Here is a 23,529-nt window from a genome sequence, read left to right as displayed (position 1 = left end):
GGCTTTGGAATACGACGGTCCTGCACTCTCCTGCACTGACCCTGGCTTTGGAATACGACGGTCCTGCACTCTCCTGCACTGACCCCGGCTTTGGAATACGACGGTCCTGCACTCTCCTGCACTGACCCTGGCTTTGGCTTTACGACAACTCTACTCTCTCCAATCCTGACCCCGGCTACGTACCCCAACGATCTGCTACTCTCCGCTCCTAGACCCCGCAAGTACCACTTTTACGCTGTCTTCTATAATCCAGACCCGGCTTGCAAGACCACCCGACACTCTAGACGCGCCCTCGCGGTTGTGGTCGGCGTTCTATACCAATCCCTACCTCAGCCCCGCGGTCACACCTCGTTTGTGGTGAGCTACGCGTTACAATTGGATTGCTTTTGTTCAATCTGTTTGAGTTCTGATTCTTGAGTCACTAAAATTGGTTGTGAAAACTGATTGTAATTGACGTTTTGTGACAGGGAACCTGAAGCAGTTTTGTTTGGACCTTGGATCTAAACCAAATGACATGGGACCCTTCTAAGTCTGGGATTTATGCCAGGTAACAAGACATTGGCACAGAGGCACTGCCAGAAAAGGCGCGATACCTCGCATCGCACTTTGATAAATCCCAGCCATATGTTTTCCGAGTGGTTCTCCTACAAAGCATGAGAGATTATGGGAAGCCTTTGCTGTTGTAGGGGCTAAAGTTCCTGAAGGCAAATAACTCAGACGTACTCATCACTCCAGGGTCCAGTCCACTCTACTTCCCCCCAGGGATTTCTCACCCTGATCAGCTTCTCTTGTTGACCACGGTAGATCACCTGGAAACCACACAGCAGTGTTCAGTATTTCCCCACTGAGAGACATATGGCTCATGTTAAGGGAACACAATGACATGTCCAGGCCTTTGATTTACCTCTTCTGCACCGGTCACAGAATATGCGTGTCCTTTAACCAGCTTTCTGCTTGTGATGGCTTCCGTGTCGTAGGCATTGGTAATCTAAGTGGAAAGTGTGAAAAACATGTAAACAAATGACAATAAATCCACACCTGCAAAAAAAAGGTGCACAGATCATTTTCAAAGCTGGTCACAACAGGTGGAGAATTACGTTGAGTCAATTAGATGATATAGAACCCATCATGTTAAGATCATACAGTCAGACGCTATATTCATGTAAATACATCTGGGTGCAAAGACCACGCCTTGAGTATTTTAGCTACAGTATCTGATAAGGTAGCTCTGGTTAATACAATCCTCCCATGAATGGCAATACCCTGTGAGTGTGGTATAATGCTACAAAAAGGTTGCCAAATAGATCCATATTGGCGGGACAGGATGATTTAGTTCAGATTACTCTTTACTTGTTCCTCAAAGCATCATGTGATCTGTAGCCCCTTTATGGTATAGAATGAAGAACTATACAACCTGGACCCAAACACCTCCAACCTTTTATCCATGTGGGTTCAGAGATCCAATTGTATTTACTTACAGCCCCCTAGGACTCCGTACCACCTAACCAGTGGAGGAGCCATGTATCAATTTCTAATCCAATCGCATTCCGCATACTTATGACATTTCAATCCCAGACCTCTTTCTTTGTCTTTTTTGTTTCTTGTCACTGCTGAGATAAGCCTTGTTTTCCAACATTGATTTGGTTCTCACTACTGTTCCCACAGGTGTGCCGACGAGTATTCTAAAACTTGCCTTGGAAAATCTGGGGCTATCACCAACAAGAGCCAGGTACATGCTGGGTACATGCTGCAAACATTTCAGTGACATTTCTGCAGAGACTAATGGCCCATCGGATTAACACAGCAGGGGTCCCTGGCAGTCCCATTCAGTTTGAATGGGACTGCCAGGGACCCCGCTGTTAATCCGATGGGCCATTAGTCTGTCTGCAGAAGTCACTGAAATGTTGCAGCATGTACCCAGCATGTACTTGGGTCTTGTTGGTGATTGCCCCAGATTTGTTTTAGAATACTCGTCGGCGCTACAGTACATGTTTTAATTAGAATTAAGACATTGGGGCTAGTTTAGAATTGTTTAACATTCGTGGAATCGTAGGGGAGATAAATTGTGTACAAATGGCAGGTTTGGGCCTCTTAAAAATAAGCAATCAATTCAGAGTTGTTAATCAATGCAAAAAGCATGTTGTGCTGTGCGGTGGTCAGTAAAATAACAATTCCACAGGCAGAGTGTAGGCATGTCTATGAATAACTTATTTGAATGAGTTACACATGGGCGTACACTCACAAAATAGCAACTTTCATACATTAGCGTCCAGAGATGTGCAATACTTCGGCATTAGGTCGCAAACTGTGCAGAATTTGCCCTTTTTGAGCCGCGGCTGAGTCAGAGTTCACAAGCGATTCGCTAAACAATGAATCATTGTGCATTGCAATTTTGTTAAATATCTGCTCATTTTGCAACATTTCTTAGACATATAAATACTTTTAGAGACCTGTATCTAAGAGCCCCAATGACCATCATAATGAAGATGCCATTAAATTGCAAATCCATTTAACTCCGTTTAACAATAATGAATTAGCAGCTTCTTTGGTGAAGAGACCAGGGTTGCCACCACTTTGGGTTTCACCTGCAGACTACGGGTTTTGACCACGTATCTCCACGCTACAGGTTTACTACCTCCAGGTGGTGGCGGGCGGGCGGCGGGAACGTCTCCCGGCACCTCCTCCCGGCATCTTCCCCCTGCAAATTCTTGCAATATGGCTGCGCGGCGGCAAATGGCCCCACATTGCCATGCCGATGGGAATGCCATATGATGTAACAGCATCACGTGATGCCCATTGCCATCAAGACGCTACGTGATGTCACAACGTCATGCGGCGCCACGTAGCCATATTGAACTGAGTTGCAGGAGGAAGAGGCCGGGAGGACGCTGGAGGTAAGCGCTTTATTTTTTATTTTTTAAATCTCCGGGTTGGCCTTCAGCCAAAAGTGGCAACCCTGGAAGAGACCAATACTGAGGGGGAAAGGACATTCAGCGTTTGTAAGGGAAACACAAGTGAAATGCTCGGAGAAAAAGTTCAGAAGACTGAATCTCACATCAATTGAACATCCAAGCAGGGATTCTGCCGTCAGGGCTTTCTGGATTATCTGGAACAAATCAGCAGGAGCCTTCTTCAAATCATATAACTCAGCGATGCCTCCAGTGAAGTCCTCAAACCCCTCGATGGTGGAACCTCCAGTCAGTGCCTCGTATGATCCACTCAGCCTACGAGACAATACACAGAGTCATTTATAAAGAAACCAAGACATTGAAGTCCTCCTGCCCTAGTGCTTACATCTCTCTCATTTTCCAAGAAGAAGGAAGGTATGAGAAACACAGATATGGGGAGAGATGTGAACCCAGGAGTAAAAGGATTGTGAATTACTGCAATTTCCTCTGAAAACTATTTCCTGATTTTTGTTTACATTTTATTGTTTAATCAGGGGATTTGAATACGGGCGACAAAATGCAATCAATTTGAGAGGGAGTTTTCGGCGCATATCACGTATCATTGAATAAGCCCCTTAAAGCAGCAGTACAAGCTGCCATTTTCTTATTATTTATTTATTATTCCCCTTTAATATGTGCATCAATAAAATTCACATAATGATAAGTAATTAGCTAAGTTGCTGATCGATCCGTTCTCCTGTGATCGATTGGCGAATATTCGGCTTTGGGGTTCACTAAATGGCTGTCAGTGCAGCAGAAGAGGACCAAAGATGCAAAGTTCTGTGAGGAAGATCATGTGACCTGGCAGTCACTAGAAACAATTGGTGCACTGCTAGAGAGAGGGCAGGGCTCAAAAAGGGGTGTGTCAGAGCCTGTTTCAGAAGAGGAAGGGGGTGTGACTTTGTAAATGGTTGCTATAAAAACAAAAAAATCTTGTTACAGTATAATACATTAAAAATGTAATTCAGCATTGTTTTTGTTTTTGTAAATGCTACAAGTATTTTCTCATAGTATAGAACTGATAAAAAAAATTAAACACACAAACATAGAATATTGCTTGGTCTGCAGCCTTAATTCATTTCTGGCAATTGGGCATTCATTTGAATTACATTTTAAATTAATAACATAGTATAGTAAGTCAGTGTTTTTTTTTTATTTATTAAAAGGTTTAGGGCCTCATTCTACTGAATATCCGCAGACGCGGACACGTGGGCCATGTTCAGTTAAAAATCTCCTAATGAAGTCACTGGGGATTTACAGCCCAAAAATGGCTCAAACAGGTTCTTCTGAGTTAAAGGGACGAGGGTTGCCACCACTCTGGGCTTGACCCGGAGACTACGGGTTTTGACCACGTATCTCCGGGCTACGGGTTTACCTAGTAAATCTCTGGGTGGTGGCGTGCGGCGGCGTTCAGCGGCGTCCTCTGAGTCCTTCCGGCATCATCTCCTTCAACTCCTGTCAATATGGCCGCACAGCATCAAATGGCGCCGCGTTGCTATAACAACGTGATGTCATGCGCCATGGCAACCTGATGCCACGTAACATCATGACGTCCTGTTGTCATGGCAATGCGGTGCCATTTGATGCCGCTCGCCCATATTGAGGTGTTGCAGGGTGAGATGCCGGGAGCTGAAGTTAAGCGCTAAATTAAAAAATGTCTCCGGGTTAGCCTGACACAATGCAGGAATTGTATGATAATCCAAAGTAAGTATGGAATTCTAACTGGTAATAAAGAGCTCATAGTCCTGGGCGCAGGCCCTGATATACAATACCAGTCCGATGAGTAAAAAGCAGCCCTATAGAGGAAGATATGGTGGATCAGTCTCTTAGGATCACAAGTGAGCAATGTTCAATCCTCCATGTCTGTCGCGCGGCGCGCGAGTGACGTCATCAAGGGTGGACTCTGCACGTGGAGTCGCGACCGCGGACCCGGAAGGATCTGCATAGAGCAGAAGGTCCAGGATTGCGGTCAGACGAAGAACAAGCTACAGAAGAGACTTTTGTGAGTTTGTTGTGGAATGGCGTGAAAGCCGTGGCTGCGCCGTGTTTGTCGTGTTTTTGTTCTCGGGATGATACCCCTGAGAATAATGAGCAGGACAGTGTGCTTCGATGGGAGGAACGAAATGGACTTTGTTATACCTCAATTAACAAACAGCCAGACGCTGCCTTCAATGAAAGAAAGGACAATGCTTACCAAGATGGCGGTTCCCGCTTCCCCGGGAAGCCGCGTGGGCATGCTGCAAAAAGTCTTGCAACTTTGCAGTCTGCTAAATGTTGGCCAGGATTGGCGCCAACCAGAAAACTCCACCCCGCTGAGGAGTTTGGCGCGAAAGCTGGAGCCGCGCCCTCATGGACTATGACTCACTCCGCACCTGTGCTGGGTCAGCCTACAAATCTACGAGACATCCCCCTAGTTTCAACCAGGGGGAGTGGTTTGCGGTTACACCGGATGTCGACAGAGAAAATGGGAGGAAGGGTTGCTACATCAGCCCATGCCTTTCAGTTGCGAAGAGCCATTGATCAGTATAGACCTCTGAGACGAGTGCCTCCGCTGGTAAAGATGGCTGAAGCTGCTCGTGGTTCTCTCTCTCCGCCATCCTGGACCTTCTGTTCTGTACAGATCCTCCATTCTGACGATTCGCTCACCCTGCCATCCTGGACCTTCTGTTCTGTACAGATCCTCCATTCCGACAGGTCTCTCGTGATCGTTGAACACCGATTTTCTGTACGTGGAGCTCCGCTCTGCGGGGCAGCTACCACATCTGTACAATAAACATGCCTTGTGCACCACCTTGTGTACCTAACGTAGATCTGACTCGTGTTTGCACTACCTCAGGCTAGGCTCACTCTTTCTGTGTCTACTGTAACACGTTCCTCCAGTCTGTGCTCCTTGGTAAGTGATCTGGAATGGAGACTAGAGTACTCTGGCTCTTCCATGCAGTACTTTGGGCGTCGACCTACTTTTGGCTAGCCTAGTGCGGACCCGTCCAGAATTCCTGCTCTCAGTTACCAGTTTACCCCTTAGGCGTCCCCCGCTAGCGCTACCTCAAGGTGACTAGAACAGCAATAGCCCCCGGCTCCAGACTCACTAACCTCTTACGGATCCCAAGGCGTCTTTGCGGCATGCAGCTCCAGCATCTCCCTGACTACCCCTGGCTCCGTCCCACGCCGCACAAAGTGGCAGCAGACACTTCTCTCTTTCCTAATGTGTGCCTAGCAAAAGCCTGTCCTGTTGACAGGTATCTCAGCAGCGCCTCCAATTGTAACGGGTGTTCCCTCTGGCCTGACCCACCCAATCTCATATTGGCCCGTGTAGTCTAACCAGTCTCCCATTACAAGGCGTGTGTGGTGGTGCACCTGCAAGTAACAGGACTCTTGAGTCTCCCGCTTGGTGTTATTAGGGGATGTCATCAGGACAGGTAGCTGAGGTAGTGGGTGCGAGTCCAACTTACTTCATGTGCAGCGCCTCCACCTCATCAGGATCTGTGCTTCCGCAGGGAGATGGTCCTGGTGAGGTACTCCTTCTTGGTGCCATCCACTGTTGAGTAATCTCACACTCACATAGTGGGGTTCTTTTTCTCAAGGACATCTTTATTGAATACAGGGATGTAGCAGACTGCCCCATGCAGCTGCCGGCTCTAGCCGCACATCTCTCCGTGATGTCCCTTTGCCAGGTACGCCCTCCCGTATTGAAGTGGGATTCCCTTTCTCCTAGGGAGATCACCGCTGTGCCAGGTCCCTGGACACAGTGTGGCGTAGACAAACTTAATCTATCACTCTGATACCGCTAGTTACTGCACTAGGGTCACAAAAGTGTTTCTTCCTCTTGGTACCTTCTGGTTACTATTTCTTCACCAACAACAACACTAACTGTCAGTGTTGTGCCCTTTATACTCCAGGGGGCAGGCGCATCTCTGAGGTCACTATCCAGGGACTCAGAGCATACAGCCACTCCCTTCCTTACACAGGGCACCACACTAGGGTGTGAGGGAAAACCTCCATAACTACTGTGGGCAGGCCTGTATTTACCAGGACTTACTGCCAACAGGGAAGATGTATGCAGTCATTATTATGCATGGCTACATATAAGTAGCTGGCTTCTGGTGTGGGTCTTGCTCAACTGAGAAGTGCTGCACAATTGTGTGTCTTTGTCTGTCTTCCCCCTCTCCTGAGAGTGATAGGAGTGCGTTAAGCGGAGAAGACCACTATCCCTTCATTAAGACCAGTCCTGTGTAAAGATACCTTTCAACGAATGCAGACTACTACTATATTGTAAGTAGCCAGCAGCGGGAGAGTGTTCTCCAGGGCTTTATTGTGCTGCGCAGTGGTGTGTGTTTGTGTCCCCTCTTTCCAACACAGCATTTACTGACATGGAGGATTGAACATTGCTCACTTGTGATCCTAAGAGACTGACCCCCCATATCTTCCTCTATAGGGCTGCCTTTTGCTCGTCGGACTCGTATTGTATATCAGGGCCTGCGCCCAGGACTATAAGCTCTTTATTACCATTTTCCATACAGATCCCAGAGGAAGGATCCGTTTGTATGTCCATAGGCTGCCATCCTGCACCCTTGTTTATATGAGGGAGGGATTATTCATATTGTATTAGAGTCATTCACTGTTCACAGATATATATTGGCACCAATTTTCCAAGCACTAGTAGCTTATAGCCATTGTGCTTTTTTGCCTTTTTAGCCTAATTATAAGTATAGTATAGTCACAAAATGTTAATAGTTAAGCGCTTTTCTGTGTGTTTTATATTTTTAGTTAGTTTAGTGTATTCAGTTTATGGAATTCTAACTGCTGATATTTGTTGCCCTAATTTGCAATGGAATTAACCCAAAGATTTTCATTGGATTTCAATACAATTTGGAAGCCCTGACACTTGGATATTTATTGTACTTAACTGAGACGTCATAGGCTATTTAATATGATGGGAAGCAGGGTAATAATGCCGTGTTAGTGATGTAACAATAGATTTGTGCAATGTCTTAAAAATTGGTTCGCAACATGTTGTTTTTCTTCATTTTGCGACATTTCACCGTGTCAGAATCTTGCTAGATTTTTTACAAAAATGGCAGCAAATCTCAGTATACGTGTGACCTTTCACATGGACTTTACATTTTCAAAGATTGCCGTTTTTTGCAACAACAAAAAATGGCAAATAACGTCTGACTCACAAACTTTAGTGAATGGAAGTCAAAAAAATTTTTAGCCATTAATTATTCAACTTCTCATCATATTGAATGGAAAAATCAAGTGATGCACAAAGTATAATACTTTCTGCGGAGCGAACGCTCTGGCATGAGTAATTACAAGTGCCTTTCTTTTTTTAATTTCTCAATGATGTGTAATATTGTATTCATATAAACTGTTTTTTTTATTTTACATTTTATACAGTTGTTCTGTTATGCATGTACTGTATGGCAAGGGAATTGGAAACATAGGGAATTAATTAGTTAATTTATGTCTTCAGACATAGATTTCTCAATGTTTGCACATTTAATCGATCCCCTAACAACTCCATCCCCCACCTCTTCCTGTGAGCAATGAGCAGCTCCCTCACATCCCGGCACTTAGTCAGCAGAAAGCACCTTCACATATCAAAGCTACATTGGTTATCCTAGCTACATTTTAACAGCACAACAGCTACAGTATTTGCCCAACCTGATGCAGAGCCCCCTTATTCTTAATATACTGTAAGTATAGGTTGGTTTCTTCTTGAGATTGTAGAGCACATATTCTATGTCCCCTGTCTGTTTGCTATGGACCTTTACATCAACAAAGCATAATTTCACCCTGTATTACGTCGTCTGTTTTGCACAATTCTCTCGAGTTTATAGCAGGATCATGGTACTTACTTGGCGTAGGCTTTTTCCAGCAGTGCGCTCCAGAACTCATCACCTTCTGCTGAGTGCACAAACACCAAGTTCCCGTTTTTCGTAGGCAGCCTGTCATCCACAACAATGTCCACCCACTCGCCATACTGCCAGAACTGAGAGAGACGGGACATTGTTACAAGTCAGTATGGGGTCAGAATACCCCGCTGGAGGAGTTTGGGAACAATGTGAGAATGTCAAAGAGGTATCTCAATATGCAGTACCAACATCCATAATCTCATTGTTTCCTGACCATCTGAGAGAAGACAAGTTCTCCCTCTGGTTTCAAACCCAGGGAATAACAGAGGGAGAAGTTAATTTATCCTTTAAGTTGCCTGTGCTGAATAACTCGCTGTTTGGTGTTACCTAAAGACTGTTCAATAAAAGTTTTTTTGTTTGTTTTTGAAATCCCCGGTGCCCCCAATATCTGCTGTAGTTCTCTTTATGCTCACTAGTCCATGCCCAGCAGGACCGCATGAGAGTGGAACATAACCTGTTAGAAACACCTGCATTACTGGTTGCCTAGTATAAACGCCCTACACCGGCTGTGGTCCCTTGGCCACAAGATAGGAGGCTACATTTTCTTTATGGGTTATTTCCTTTGTTTATACAATAAGACTCTTTTAAATATGCTGTAAAAATGTAAGCTAATACATAAGCTGCCTCCATAGATTTGTTACTAGGAATTGTAATACATGTGTAGCCCCCCTTAGAGGACTACTATTTCAGTTAAGGGGTTGTCACGATGGACACCAACTTTATCAATACATTTATATTTCTGGGTACTTGATTGAACAGAACAAGTTGCAAAATAAATTGTGATTTATTTCCTTAATAGACAAACACACGACATCTGCAGAATACACTTAAAACAACACTTACTGGGATAAGGGAATTAAATAAATTGTCCTTGAAACAAAATAAATTGTCCTTTGCTTGCAAGTGCAAGAAATGCAGCCTTGGTTTAAAGGTTCTGTGGCCAGATCACAAGTTGCCAATCTGATATCTCAGCCACCTCAAAGTATTTCGTGGAACTTCGTTAGAATTCATTTCAGAGTCACCAGGGCTAACGAATTCCGAAGTTTGGGGCAAATCCTTGGTTGCGTTGTTATTAACCCCTTCACTCCAGGACCAGTTGCCGCTGTGCTGGAACAAAGTCTTGCATCTTTACATCATGGATCAAAATTCAGGAATCACACTGGGGATACCTGGGGAGCCACGGTTACAGACTGGCCAAAGCTATCTTTAACATGTGGATCCAATCCCCCTTGTGGGAACAATTTAACCCACCAATAGTAAGGTTGCCCATAGTTCATAAGACCGGTCAAAAGGGCTGTCCAGTGGGCAGGGCACATGGGTCAGGTTGACACCCATGCCACTTAGCATACCTGGGATACACCTATACTTTGGCGCCGCTGAGTCTGATTTTTGACCCAGAGATGTCACTAGCCTGGTGTCTGTTGTGCATCAGTATGCCAGTTTTGTATATACTGTGGGTCTTCTGGGTCTTTTTATGACTGACACTCTTTTAGACAGGGGAACTCTAAATCAGTGGGACTCCTTTGAGGCTCAGTCATAAAAATACCCCCAGTTCATTCACCCATCTCACAGCTGTATGTCCTAGGAATTCCTTTCCGTCTTACCAACATACATCCTGCCTTACATTTAAGATCTGCAGTTTATACACACTTTATTAAAATACCATGTTCTATTCGTGTCACAACTGTACAAATTAGATGTATGTGCATGTGGTGTCTTACTGTACTTGCACCTCAAAAATCAGGTTTCTGGGTGCTTTCGTTCTAGAGTTAACATTTCGAATTGAAATGCTGGCTTCTATACCGCAATGCATTTTGACTTTTAATATAGCAAGCAGGGAATGGCTTGCCAATGGGGGACAAAACCATCTGGGACAGGGCAAACACAGTAATGCATAGCAAATCAGTTTAACCCCTTCCTCCCCCTGTCACAGGGGTTAACAGCATTAATGGGTTCACTGTGTGGGCTCAGGTTACTCCTCTCCCCATCATGTGACGTAGGATGCAGACGGGATTGCCCCTCCCTAGTATGTCTTGTGACCAGTGATGTCACTATAGGAAGATAGAGGGTATATATAGCTCCACCCAATATTCCAGAAACAGGTTCTTCAGAGTTCTCACTGGGGACCTCACTGTGAGTCCTATAAATAGGTTTGTGTGTACAGTTATTTGTATTGAGAAGTGTCCTGTCACCATTTGTTGTTTTCAGTTAGGAACATGCCCTTTAAGTAATCGCCAGTAGAGTAATGATCTAAGATTGTTCTCACTATTGAACAGGAGGAAGCATGCTTTTAGTAAGGAGTTCTTGGCATAGTAACGCAGGAGAATGTTTGGACCGGCCCAACCGGAAGGTCCTTGTGCATTCCTGATCAACTACAGATGCAGAGGCCAATATTTTAACAAATTACGCAGTGTATACCTCGGAATACCATGTCATGGCGCGGGATTGCTTCCAACGGTACCGCCTTAAGACACAAGTGCAGGCGAGTGCATAAAATAGCATTTTAGTGTTGTGGCTTTTAAACACCTGAAATTGACACAGTAGCACAGCAGCACAGTACCGTACACATTACAATTCATTAATTGCATTGCATTTAATTGCACACAATCAATGAAATTCAAACAAAGCACGATAAACACGAGTGTCTGGGGCGATTGGCCGCGTTAATGCCGCGTGGAGTACAGCAGCGCACACGAAAACGGCGCCGTGATTTCTTAAAATAATGGCCGCTGCATCTGTAGGTGTGGAAGAAGAATGCTTTATAAAAGTTCTTGGGTCCCATCCTTTTTCCATCTGATATTTATGCCCAGCCTGCACCTACCCAGCACCCTGAAAAGGTATGAGACTGAGTACTGCCAATGTGCTGTACATAGTCTATATGATGTAATCTCCTTTAGAGCTGGTTAAGGAGGGCTACACATGTATACCAGGGCTACTGAAATGATAGAGCCAGGTCCATGTGTGGAGTTCCTCTGCAACTCAAAGAAGGCTCTTGGGAAGTTTTCTCTTCTTCCCCTGCTCCACAGCGTCCAACTGAACTGGTGGGATAGGGTGCTCTGTGTGTCTGAATGTCTGGATCATATCTATTTAAGTTGATGTAAAGTGGACCTCAGTAATAAATAATTCAGTACTTCTGGTGTATATTTTATAGGTTGTGCTACCTCTTATTCTGTAACATGAGCCTTTCTGTAGTATAGGACCACTTGAGAATTCTAAAATAATTTCTTTGATCCCAAAGACTTGAAGATAAAGAAGGGCCTATAGAGACCTCAAAAAAGTACATCAACATTTGGGATGAACCCTGATTTTATCAAATATCTGCAATCCTCCAAAACTAAGAGGGCTAATGGAATTTTTTCAATAGAATCTTTACTTCAATTCGGAGAATATTTCCATGTGTCTGTTTTTGGATGAGTTATATGAAATGACAAAAGCAGAATTAGCTGACTTGTCATTACACCTCCCCACCTTGTACATACTGTAAGTACTGAAACGTAGTTAGGACAGGCTCATGCTGGGTGACAATACATCCACAGAAGTAGGAAGATGATTTTGTTACTGTAAGTACATGGCCAACAAGAGAAGCTTGAATATATAAAAATACAGATGGAGCTCCGCACAGCAGCGCCCCACTGTTAATCTGACTCGGAAAAGTCAGAACTCAGAAAAGGTAGACTGTATCTTAGACCAAGATGGAGCCATTCCCACCCACCTATCATCTCTGTGTGTTGCAGGAAGTATTTAAACCATTGCATCTACCTTAAAAATGTTTTGGGGTTGGTGTGATAGTAAGTTAAAAGTGTTAAGTAAACAATTATGCATCTGGGATCGACTAAATGAATTAAAACCACCATCACCAAAGCACTTTGGGTCTGGATGTGAGTAATGCCAAGTTCAGGTATGACTTAATTAACATAATGTGAAATCCGCACATTAACCCTAACAGTCCTTAGTGGATATGCATATTATGATCACTATCGGCCATAAAAATGAACTCCACACTATTTAAATGTGTAAAGCTGGGGCAATGTTCCGTTAATCTCTTTAGTGGATAATCTTGAATATTAACATTGTGCTGTCTTTATCCCTGGTCCCTAGGGTTTTGGTTTGTCCCTTTCTCTGTACCACTTGGTTTAATCTTAACCTGTTTCCCTCATGGTCAACCCTGCAAGTTAGTTCTTTCAGATCTTGCAGACATCTGCCTTGTCTCCCCTACTGCTCTCCTAGAGATTACATTGTTTTTTTTCACCTACAGTACTTCTTATTTTATGCAAAAACAAAGAGAGAGGAAAACGGGGGGAGAATGCCCATAGTGTAACTCAATTGATTAAAAACATTTAAAAAACACAGGTAGACATTCAACTCACATTTGGTAAAATATAAAAAGGCATTCACACTCTTTTAGGGAAGTACTGTATGGCACACACTATCGCAAAGCTACTTGTCCGATAATGTCCTTCTAATTCTCCTGCTTGCCTGTTTGAGACACGACGGCCGGTGTAAGTGCAGTCACCTAGTGATACAACTTTCAGACCGTCTCCAAGTGTGTGCTGGCAGCGTTCTTACACTCCACCCGATGCCAGCACCCATTTGGAGACGGTCTGAAAGGTGGATCACAAGGCGGCTGCACTTACACCGGCAGTCACATCTCAAACAGGCAAGCAGGAGAAATAAGACATTATCGGACAAGCAGCTTTACCACGGCGGGTGCCACACTACCCCAAAAGAGTGTGAATACCTTTTTATATCTTACCAAATGTGAGTTGAATGTGTTTTTTAATAAATTGAATGACACTATGGGCGTTCTCTGCGCTTTCCTCTCTCTCTGGGGGCTATGCACTAAGCTCCGAGCTTTCGCGCCGGGCTGAAAAAAATTAGCACGTCCGATAAAAAATTAAGCCGGCAGCGCGATTCACTAAGGCCCGCAGCCCATTTTTTCATCAGACGTGCCCAAAACTGGCTTATCGTGCGTGCAATGTATTTCCCCCATGCTATCGCACTTAAAGTTCCCGTACGCTAGATGATTGAAAAAAAAGCCGCTTGTAACATTTGCATGGAGATTTGCCATCTCCATGCAAGGCTGTTACAGGCGATCGTACACTAAATAAATACATTTTAATTATAGTGTACATGAGCAGGGGGCTGAACCGCATTGGTTTCAGGTCCGAGGACCCCCTACTTCAGGAGATACAGGCCCCGTTATGGGGTGCCGGTATCCCCTGCAGAATTTCAATGTCCCGGTCACGTGATGCGGACGCTTGAAAGTGCAGGGGATACCGGCACCCCATAACGGGGCCTATATCTCCTGAAGTAGGGGGTCCTCGGACCTGAAACCAACGCGGGTCAGCTCCGGAGACCCCCGGCACATCTACACTATAATTAAAATGTACATTAAAAAAATAATTATCAAACATCAATACACGACCCCCATCCGCCCTAACACATACATTAAAATAATGTGCAAAATAACTATTATCCAGATATGGATAATAGATTATTTGCCCATTATTAAACACTGCATTAGCATACCTAAATAAAGTCAATAAATACAGTAGCCAGCTAATTCAATCAATACAAGCAGTAACATCAACAATTATTTAATTAAACCATTAACCAATGAAACCATTTAATTCCTAAACAAACTCAAAATGAATAGTAACACTAACCAATCAAACCAATTAATTACAACAACATTAATGAATGTAAACATTAAAGACAAAGAAATACATTAAAACAATCTCTGAAAGAACCATAAAACACATAAGCCAACATAATACAACATTAACTACAAACAAACACCAATCGCAAACATTTTATTACATTAAGCAGGGAAAATACATACAATTACATCCACCTAAGAAATTGACATTAAAAAAACCAACAGCAATATCAAGCCACAAATGCCCCCAAATATTTTAATAATAATGTATTAATCTGTACCCTAAAGTGGTACAGATTAATATATTATCAGTCAATGTGCCTCCCCCAAAAAATCAACAATCACATCCAATGAACAAACCTGTAAAAAAGACATTTACAAACATTCTATATATTACTTACCATTAGAAGCGGTGGCCCTCCGACTCCCGGGGTAACAGGAAGCTCACGTACCTTGAAGGCCTCCAACAGCATCCGATGCCATCCGCCATGAAGATCCGGATCAGGTACCCAAATCTTCTTTTTTCTTTCTTTACTCACCGTCTTCTATCTTCATCTGTCACCATTTCTTGTTCTTCTTTATCTTCTTTCTTCATCTGTCAATCCAAAATACCCCATGTTAAATCCCAGCCGATGCTGTCTCGTCGGCTTCTTGGGCTCAAATGAGGCGTCACGGCCTTAAATAGGGCTCGTGACGTCACATTTAGCCTCAAAATGGTGAACAGCCACCCTGATTGGCTGTTCAAACCATGTTCCGACTTTTAATTTTTTTTTACATGACGTCGCTTAAAGGGAATGATGCCAGCCAATCAGAATGGCTGTGCTTCATTTGCCTTTAAGATGACGTCACGAAGCCGGCGTCACATGGTATTTCAGCCAATCAGATCGTGGGAAACAATTCCACACTCTGATTGGCTGAAATACCATGTGACGCCGGTCATCTTGGATTTCGTGACGTCATCTTAAAGGCAAATGAAGCACAGCCATTCTGATTGGCTGGCATCATTCCCTTTAAGCGACGTCATGTAAAAAAAAATTAAAAGTCGGAACATGGTTTGAACAGCCAATCAGGGTGGCTGTTCACCATTTTGAGGCTAAATGTGACGTAACGAGCCCTATTTAAGGCCGTGACGCCTCATTTGAGCCCAAGAAGCCGACGAGACAGCATCGGCTGGGATTTAACATGGGGTATTTTGGATTGACAGATGAAGAAAGAAGATAAAGAAGAACAAGAAATGGTGACAGATGAAGATAGAAGACGGTGAGTAAAGAAAGAAAAAAGAAGATTTGGGTACCTGATCCGGATCTTCATGGCGGATGGCATCGGATGCTGTTGGAGGCCTTCAAGGTACGTGAGCTTCCTGTTACCCCGGGAGTCGGAGGGCCACCGCTTCTAATGGTAAGTAATATATTCAATGTTTGTAAATGTCTCTTTTTACAGGTGTTTCATTGGATGTGATTTTTGATTTTTTGGGGGAGGCACATTGACTGATAATATATTAATCTGTACCACTTTAGGGTACAGATTAATACATTATTATTACAATATTTGGGGGCATTTGTGGCTTGGTATTGCTGTTGGTTTTTTTAATGTCAGTTTCTTAGGTGGATGTAATTGTTTGTATTTTCCCTGCTTAATGTAATAAAATGTTTGCGATTGGTGTTCGTTTGTAGTTAATGTTGTATTATGTTGGCTAATGCGTTTTATGGTTCTTTCAGAGATTGTTTGAATGTATTTCTTTGTCTTTTATGTTTACATTCATTAATGTTGTTGTAATTAATTGGTTTGATTGGTTAGTGTTACTATTCATTTTGAGTTTGTTTAGGAATTAATTGGTTTGATTGGTTAATGGTTTTATTAATTCATTGTTGATGTTGTTACTGCTTGTATTGATTGGATTAGCTGGCTACTGTATTTATTGACTTTATTTAGGTATGCTAATGCAGTGTTTAATAATGGGCAAATAATCTATTATCCATATCTGGATAATAGTAATTTTGAACATTATTTTACTGTATGTGTTAGGGAGGTGTATTTAGTTAGAAATATTGTTTAGTATTTTTGTTGGCACAACATTGGTACCGCAGGCCCGCGGGTACCCCATGACTCCCGCGGGGACCCGGGACGGCCGCGGGGTCAGCCGGGGACACCCACGCGACCCTCGGCCTCCCTCGGGGACCTCTGCGGGGTCAGCCGGGTACACCCGCCGGCCTGTTGTATTGGTTTTGCGCCTGCAAAAAGGTAAACAAAGAATTTTTTCTAAGTCCAGCTTTTTTTATCACCAGCCTTTAGCTGGTGAGCTTTATTCAGCACAACTTTAAAGTACGATCAGTTTGCGTTGCTTAGTGAATCCCGCAGAAGGGCAGGATTCAGCGCAAACAGCTGATCGTACGATCAAAGTTGGACTTAGAAAAAATTTCAAGGAAAAGCCCGTTTTAGAGCGCAAAGTGCCTGTTTGCGCGGCTTAGTGCATAGCGCTCGGCGGAACTTCACGTTCTAAAAGCACTTTGCGCTCTTAAAACTACTTATCGCTGCTTAGTGCATAGCCCCCTCTGTCTTTGCATGTACTAAAGGAGGAGTGGAGCACCTCCAGCAGAGAGCAGCACACACCTGGATTCCTCTGCAAATTGCTCGAGAATGTTGGAACTTTTTATCATCGTTTTCTTCACAGATAAGACTTTTTCACTATTTGTGTTTTTCACATTGGACTTTATTTTATTAAGTTTTTATGCACATTGTTTTTTTTATGAATTAGTAATAATGTTTTATTGCTGGATTTGGTTTATCACTGGAACACTTATTCAAATCACTACATACTTTTTTAACTGCCACAGCTTGGTAACACTTCCTATTTTATGCATTCTGTATGCTTTCATTTAATTTCTATTATGTAACTGGAATAAAGTTATTAAAAAAATGTAAAGAGGACATCATCTTTGCATTAAAAAAGGGGATGAGTTTAGCTGACTGTCCAAGCTTACAGGAAGACTAGGACAGAACAAATACCATGTTAATTTAGGTTAGAGTCAGAGTCAGAGCCAGAGAGTCCAGAGCAAATCCACAGAAACAGAGGCAGACGAATAACTATTAAAGAGTGTCGTGGATCAACAGGTAGCAACAGAAGACAGAGTATTTGAAATTGTGTTCGGCGAAAGCAGAGCTGAAGAACAGAGGTCAGATGAAGACGTCGAGTGTGCTGACATGGGATTAAGAGACGGTATCATAGGCACTTATATACTGTAAATATAGGTGAGCAGAAAGAGAGGCGTCAGCGGTCATGGAGAGAGATGGGCTAAAAATAATAAAAGCTTGTGTTCAAAGAAGAGTAGAGACGTGCAGAAACACAGAGGTTCCTATGTAATATGTTGGAAAGCTAATCGTATGCCGACTTTGTTTCAAGTGGATTGACGGTAATACGTCATTGATTATGCATTAATAGCTGCTCTCCATATTGAATAGAGGAGAGAGAGAAAAATCTTCGCTTACATGAACTTAGCCATTGGGCTTCATACATGAGAATTCACCCTTACAGATACTTATACCTCCACCACCACCACATTACCTGGAAGTGGAAGATTCCTGCATAGTTTTTCTGGAAGCTTTGGTTCTCAGGGACAACCTGAGCCACGAGGTCCTCATCCAAAGTCAGAGAAGCAATGGCAGCCAGGAGCCAGCAATCCCCTGAGAAATACAACATTGGCTTTAATTGGTTCCTTGGTAGAAACTCTCTCAATACTTTTCTTACAGAGGTGGAGGTTTGATGCTGTAAAGGACATGTAATTTCACTACTGTTTTATTAATAAACCTACAATTACACTTCTTTTTAAAGGTGGAAAACTTTGCGTAGCTGTCATGCTTTTCTAGTGCATTATGCCACTGGGCCTCAATTTGAAAAACAATCAAAAGGAGCAATTCCATTCAGATCGCCACATGACAAACACACATTAAAAGATGTCAGGCAATGCTTTGAATTATTGAGTGCTTTTACAATACAGAATACCAAGTGGGACTAAGGATTGGAGTTATCTATACCACTTATCACTATGTAGAACACGCATACACAAATAGTATCGTTAGGTGTAGAGGGAACCAGAGATGCTTATGTAACAGTGTTTCCCCCACCCGATGGGATATTCTGCCATTACAGCATGTGTGATGCATGCTACCTGTTGGTAAGCAGGAGGGCTGAGTCGTCGCCGATGGTTGTGGGGACACAGGACAGGTTTCTGGGGTGCATACCCCACATGGTTCTCTAGCAGTGCAGCGCCTCCATATGCCACAGGCTCCAGAAGAATGGAGGCAATCTCCTATGATAGAATTACTCCCTCTCCTTCCCCAGTAAGATCACACACCAGGCAAGAGGTATATGAAGCAGGAACGGCTTTATTGGGTCAGCACTCACAGTCACGGCAGGGGCATGCCCAATACAGACTCTGGATCACAGCTGCAGGATGGTCCCTGGACATCCACTATGGGTCAAGGGCCCCCGCAGCTGTCCTTGTTCTTCTCTGCCCCTCTAGCAGAGGCAGAGGAAAGGTCCACACTCACTCTCCCTCAAGGGGAACAGGAACAGAGAAGGCCCAATGTTAGGCAACCTTCTGTGTGACCTGCCTCTCTCAAGTGGGGAGAGGCTCAACCACTGAATTTAGGCGGCAATCACCTTAAGTACCACCAGGAGGAGGGCACCCGGTCTGGACCCATGATTGGGCATCCCAGGCCTGTTTCCACCTCCTCCACTGTCACTCAAGGGCACTGCAGGGAGTGTGGAAAACCCATGTTAAGTACTGGCAGGCCTGCTCTTACTGCCAGGGAGGGCAGACTGGTAGCCAAGAACCAGTCCTGGCTACACTTAGTTACTGTTCTATACTGATGAAATTTTACCCCAGTGTTATTTTTTGCTTACAGTATATGTGTTAAGTTCCTGGTAAAATATACTTGTCTCTGTAATCTCTTAAAACATAAGAAGGTATGTACATAACTTGATTTAGTATTTTATTGTGCATAAGCAGAAGGTTTACCAATTAGAAGAACATCTAGACCCGGATGCCTTAAAAACAATGTAAACAAAGGAGAATAAATCAAAATGAGTCAGCACAATTTAGCCATTTGCCTAAACCATCGCAGGCCGAATCTGCTCTTAATGTAGGCAGAGAACAAGTCTGCTGATCCCGGCGTGCTCCTCTCCCTAGGGGGGTGGGATATTGACAGGTAGTTCGTGGCCCATGACTCTGTTCTGATATATGCCCCAGGGCTACAATATGACAGGATGTTTGTGTCAAAGTCCTGACTGGGAGACAATCTATAGCTATAAAGACTGACATACCAACACTACAAATATAAACCCTCGCTAACTGGCAGCTGTGGTCATAAGACTAACTGACTCCGGGTGATCGCCCTTATAGGCGAGAATGGTAATTAGAACCGGTCGCATAGGCGAACCTAATACAAGTTACATTTCTCACACTAAAAAAACCTTGCTGAGGAATATTGGGGCTTTACATATCTGAATAGGACATTCGCTCCTCAGCAAACCACAGAGGTGTCCCTCCCTCACACACTCAGAGGTGTCCCTCCCTCACACACATTCAGAGGTGTCCCTCCCTCACACACATTCAGAGGTGTCCCTCCCTCACACACTCAGAGGTGTCCCTCCCTCACACATTCAGAGGTGTCCCTCCCTCACACACTCAGGTGTCCCTCCCTCACACACATTCAGAGGTGTCCTTCCCTCACACACTCAGAGGTGTCCCTCCCTCACACATTCAGAGGTGTCCCTCCTCACACACTCAGGTGTCCCTCCCTCACACACTCAGGTGTCCCTCCCTCACACACATTCAGAGGTGTCCCTCCCTCACACACTCAGAGGTGTCCCTCTCTCACACATTCAGAGGTGTCCCTCCCTCACACACTCAGGTGTCCCTCCCTCACACACTCAGGTGTCCCTCCCTCACACACTCAGGTGTCCCTCCCTCACACACTCAGAGGTGTCCCTCCTTCATACACTCAGAGGTGTCCCTCCCTCACACATTCAGAGGTGTCCCTCCCTCACACATTCAGAGGTGTCCCTCCCTCACACACTCAGAGGTGTCCCTCCCTCACACACTCCGAGGCGTCCCACCCTCACACACTCCAAGGTGTCCCTCCCTCACACATTCAGAGGTGTCCCTCCCTCATACACTCAGAGGTGTCCCTCCCTCACACACTCAGGTGTCCCTCCCTCACACATTCAGAGGTGTCACTCCCTCACACACTCCGAGGTGTCCCTCCCTCACACATTCAGAGGTGTCCCTCCCTCACACACTCAGGTGTCCCTCCTTCATACACTCAGAGGTGTTCCTCCCTCACACATTCAGAGGTGTTCCTCCCTCACACATTCAGAGATGTTCCTCCCTCACACACTCAGGAGGTGTCCCTCCCTCACACACTCAGGTGTCCCTCCCTCACACACTCCGAGGTGTCCCTCCCTCACATACTCCGAGGTGTCCCACCCTCACACACTCCGAGGCATCCCACCCTCACACACTCAGAGGTGTCCCTCCTTCACACATCCAGGAGGTGTCCCTCACACACTCTGAGGTGTCCCTCCCTCACACACTCCGAGGTGTCCCTCCCTCACACACTCCGAGGTGTCCCTCCCTCACACACTCCGAGGTGTCCCTCCCTCACACACTCAGAGGTGTCCCTCCCTCACACACTCAGAGGTGTCCCTCCCTCACTCATTCAGAGGTATCCCTCCCTCATACACTCAGATGTGTCCCTCCTTCACACATCCAAACGTGTCCCTCACATACTCAGAGGTGTCACTCCCTCACACACTCAGAGGTATCCCTCCCTCACACATTCAGAGGTGTCACTCCCTCACACATTCAGAGGTGTCCCTCCCTCACACACTCAGAGGTGTCCCTCCCTCATACATTCAGAGGTGTCCCTCCCTCACACACTCAGAGGTGTCCCTCCCTCACACACTCAGAGGTGTCCCTCCCTCACACACTCAGAGGTGTCCCTCCCTCACACACTCAGTAACTCTTTTAGACTCTTTTTTCGGCTACTACTAGTAATAAATATTATTACTCTACCAAGGGAGTATTTGTTCATCATGATGTACTGCACCGACACACTTTATTCGAGCAAATACCCAGTATGTACCTGGCAGATACCTGGAATGCGCCGCTCCTCACCTCTGACAAGCCCCGTTGCGTTTGCCTTCCCAGCCTGGGTTCATGCCTGGCTGACGGGCGGCTGATCTGTTAAATGATAATGATTAGGATTTAATAGGCTGCAATGCTTCGCGTGTCTACCAGATGGCATAAATTCATGAATTGTAATGCAGTATATATATATTTACTGTGCAGTATTGCAGCCAGCGGGAATAAAATGCTTCAATCCCTGCCTGGAAAATAACCCAATGCACTCGGGCAGAAAACAGTCACAAACCTCAATACACCCGGGTATACCCGAATTCGTGGGACTAGCCGAGCTCGAATAAAGTGTGTCGCCAGTGTATATTTAAATTGACGGCGCCCTACACCCCTTGACTAAGCCTACTTTGGTATCTTATTCTGCACATATTTACACACCTTCCTCAGTTTTGGCAAAGCGTCCTTCTATGGTGGCCATCTTTAAAGTCACCACAATTGTGTCATGCCTTTTTATAGAGGTCCAATACCTTTTCTTTATTACACTTTTTCCCACCCAAAGTCTTTTTTGACTTTCAACACATTTCATTAGACTTTCGGTTCTTCTCACACCCCCTCACTCTCCCCTCCCCTTTTTTTCCCCTTTAGCACACTTGTTATTGTGTTTCGATTGTCCGTCCAACTTTGTTTGGGGGGGGGGGGCGTGGGTTCTGTCACACTGCAATAGGCTCATATTGCTACTTTAATTACCTTTAGTATCGGGTTAGTATTAGCTACTACTACCACCATCGCTACACTTAGCCCTTTACTACTCTACCTTCCTACCCCATTTTTTCAGTGGCCATACCTTGCCTCAGGTCCTAATATCTGCCTGACTCTCGTCCTTGTAGAGTTGGGGGAATATAGCTGGGCCTGCTCAGGATACTATCCGCCTGCCAAAGTCATATGCTTTACAACAAACAGGGGGCCCCAAATCTGCGCCTCCTACCCGCCCTTAGGCAGGCCTGGGGAGGAAAGGAGGCCTTGGGGAGCTGCTGAATGAAACGCTTCCAGGCTAAAAGGAGCAAGGCCCCTGAAATCTATTAATCAGAACAAATACAAAAAGACTCACAACAGATTGGAGTCACAGAACACAGTTAACAAAAGCACAAACATTAATAAAATAGCGCATACACGCTCCAACCACGAATGAATGGGATGCCTAAATCAACTTTGTTTTACAAAGTACCCGTAGAGGTGCATGCGCGGAGCGGAATAAAATGGCTGTCTGAGAGAGGGGCTCCCGGTCATAGCGAAAAAAAAGCCTCTTCCACCCTAATACCAATCGGGTTTATTAACTAAAAACACATCACCAACTAGGTGAACGCCTCAGGATGGCCCCCAAACAACCAAAAAAGTCACTCCAGCAAGGAGTGGAAGGAGAACCCATTCCCCAAACTATGTTACAAGCCGGCATCTCTCTTATACCAAAAGAGGGTAAAGATGCCTCTCACCGCTCTGGTTATAGGCCGATCTCTTTGATAAACGTTGATGTTACGATTTTCTCAAAGGTTTTGGCCACTAGACTAAACAAATACCTCCCAGACCTGGTCAATCCCGATCAAGTGGGATTCATCCCAGGCCACCAGGCATCAGATAATACAAGAAGAGCAATACAGTACATGTTATTTCAGTGGCCAAACAAACCCAGCAGCCATCTCTCTACTGATCCTCGATGCTTAAAAATCATTTGACAAGGTGCACTGGGGCTATATGGCAGAGATCCTCAAACAATGTGGTCTCAGCGGATGATTTTGTCATGCAATCCTATCCCTATATATCTCTATATTTTTTGTATACCTATAGATAATGAAACAAGACAACCTAAT

At 44.6% G+C, this 23,529-nt stretch overlaps 1 protein-coding gene across 1 annotated transcript in view; it reads right to left on the bottom strand.

Moving 5' to 3' along the window:
- The window catches only part of CAPN8 (calpain 8), a 78,978-nt gene that overhangs the window by 43,779 nt on the left and 11,670 nt on the right, over nucleotides 1–23,529 (bottom strand). Inside the window, exons 3-7 of the mRNA XM_075595526.1 lie at nucleotides 18,088–18,206; nucleotides 8,810–8,943; nucleotides 3,056–3,224; nucleotides 905–988; nucleotides 724–809 (exon numbers count right to left, since the gene is read on the bottom strand). Of these exons, the coding sequence (XP_075451641.1) occupies nucleotides 724–809; nucleotides 905–988; nucleotides 3,056–3,224; nucleotides 8,810–8,943; nucleotides 18,088–18,206 (592 nt within the window). The remainder of the gene's footprint in view (nucleotides 1–723; nucleotides 810–904; nucleotides 989–3,055; nucleotides 3,225–8,809; nucleotides 8,944–18,087; nucleotides 18,207–23,529) is intronic.

This window comes from Ascaphus truei, chromosome 4, assembly GCF_040206685.1.
Source record: "Ascaphus truei isolate aAscTru1 chromosome 4, aAscTru1.hap1, whole genome shotgun sequence".
Lineage (NCBI taxonomy): Eukaryota > Metazoa > Chordata > Amphibia > Anura > Ascaphidae > Ascaphus > Ascaphus truei.
The sequence above is the reverse complement of the archived record's forward strand: the minus strand, read 5'-3'. Positions and strand labels throughout refer to the sequence as shown.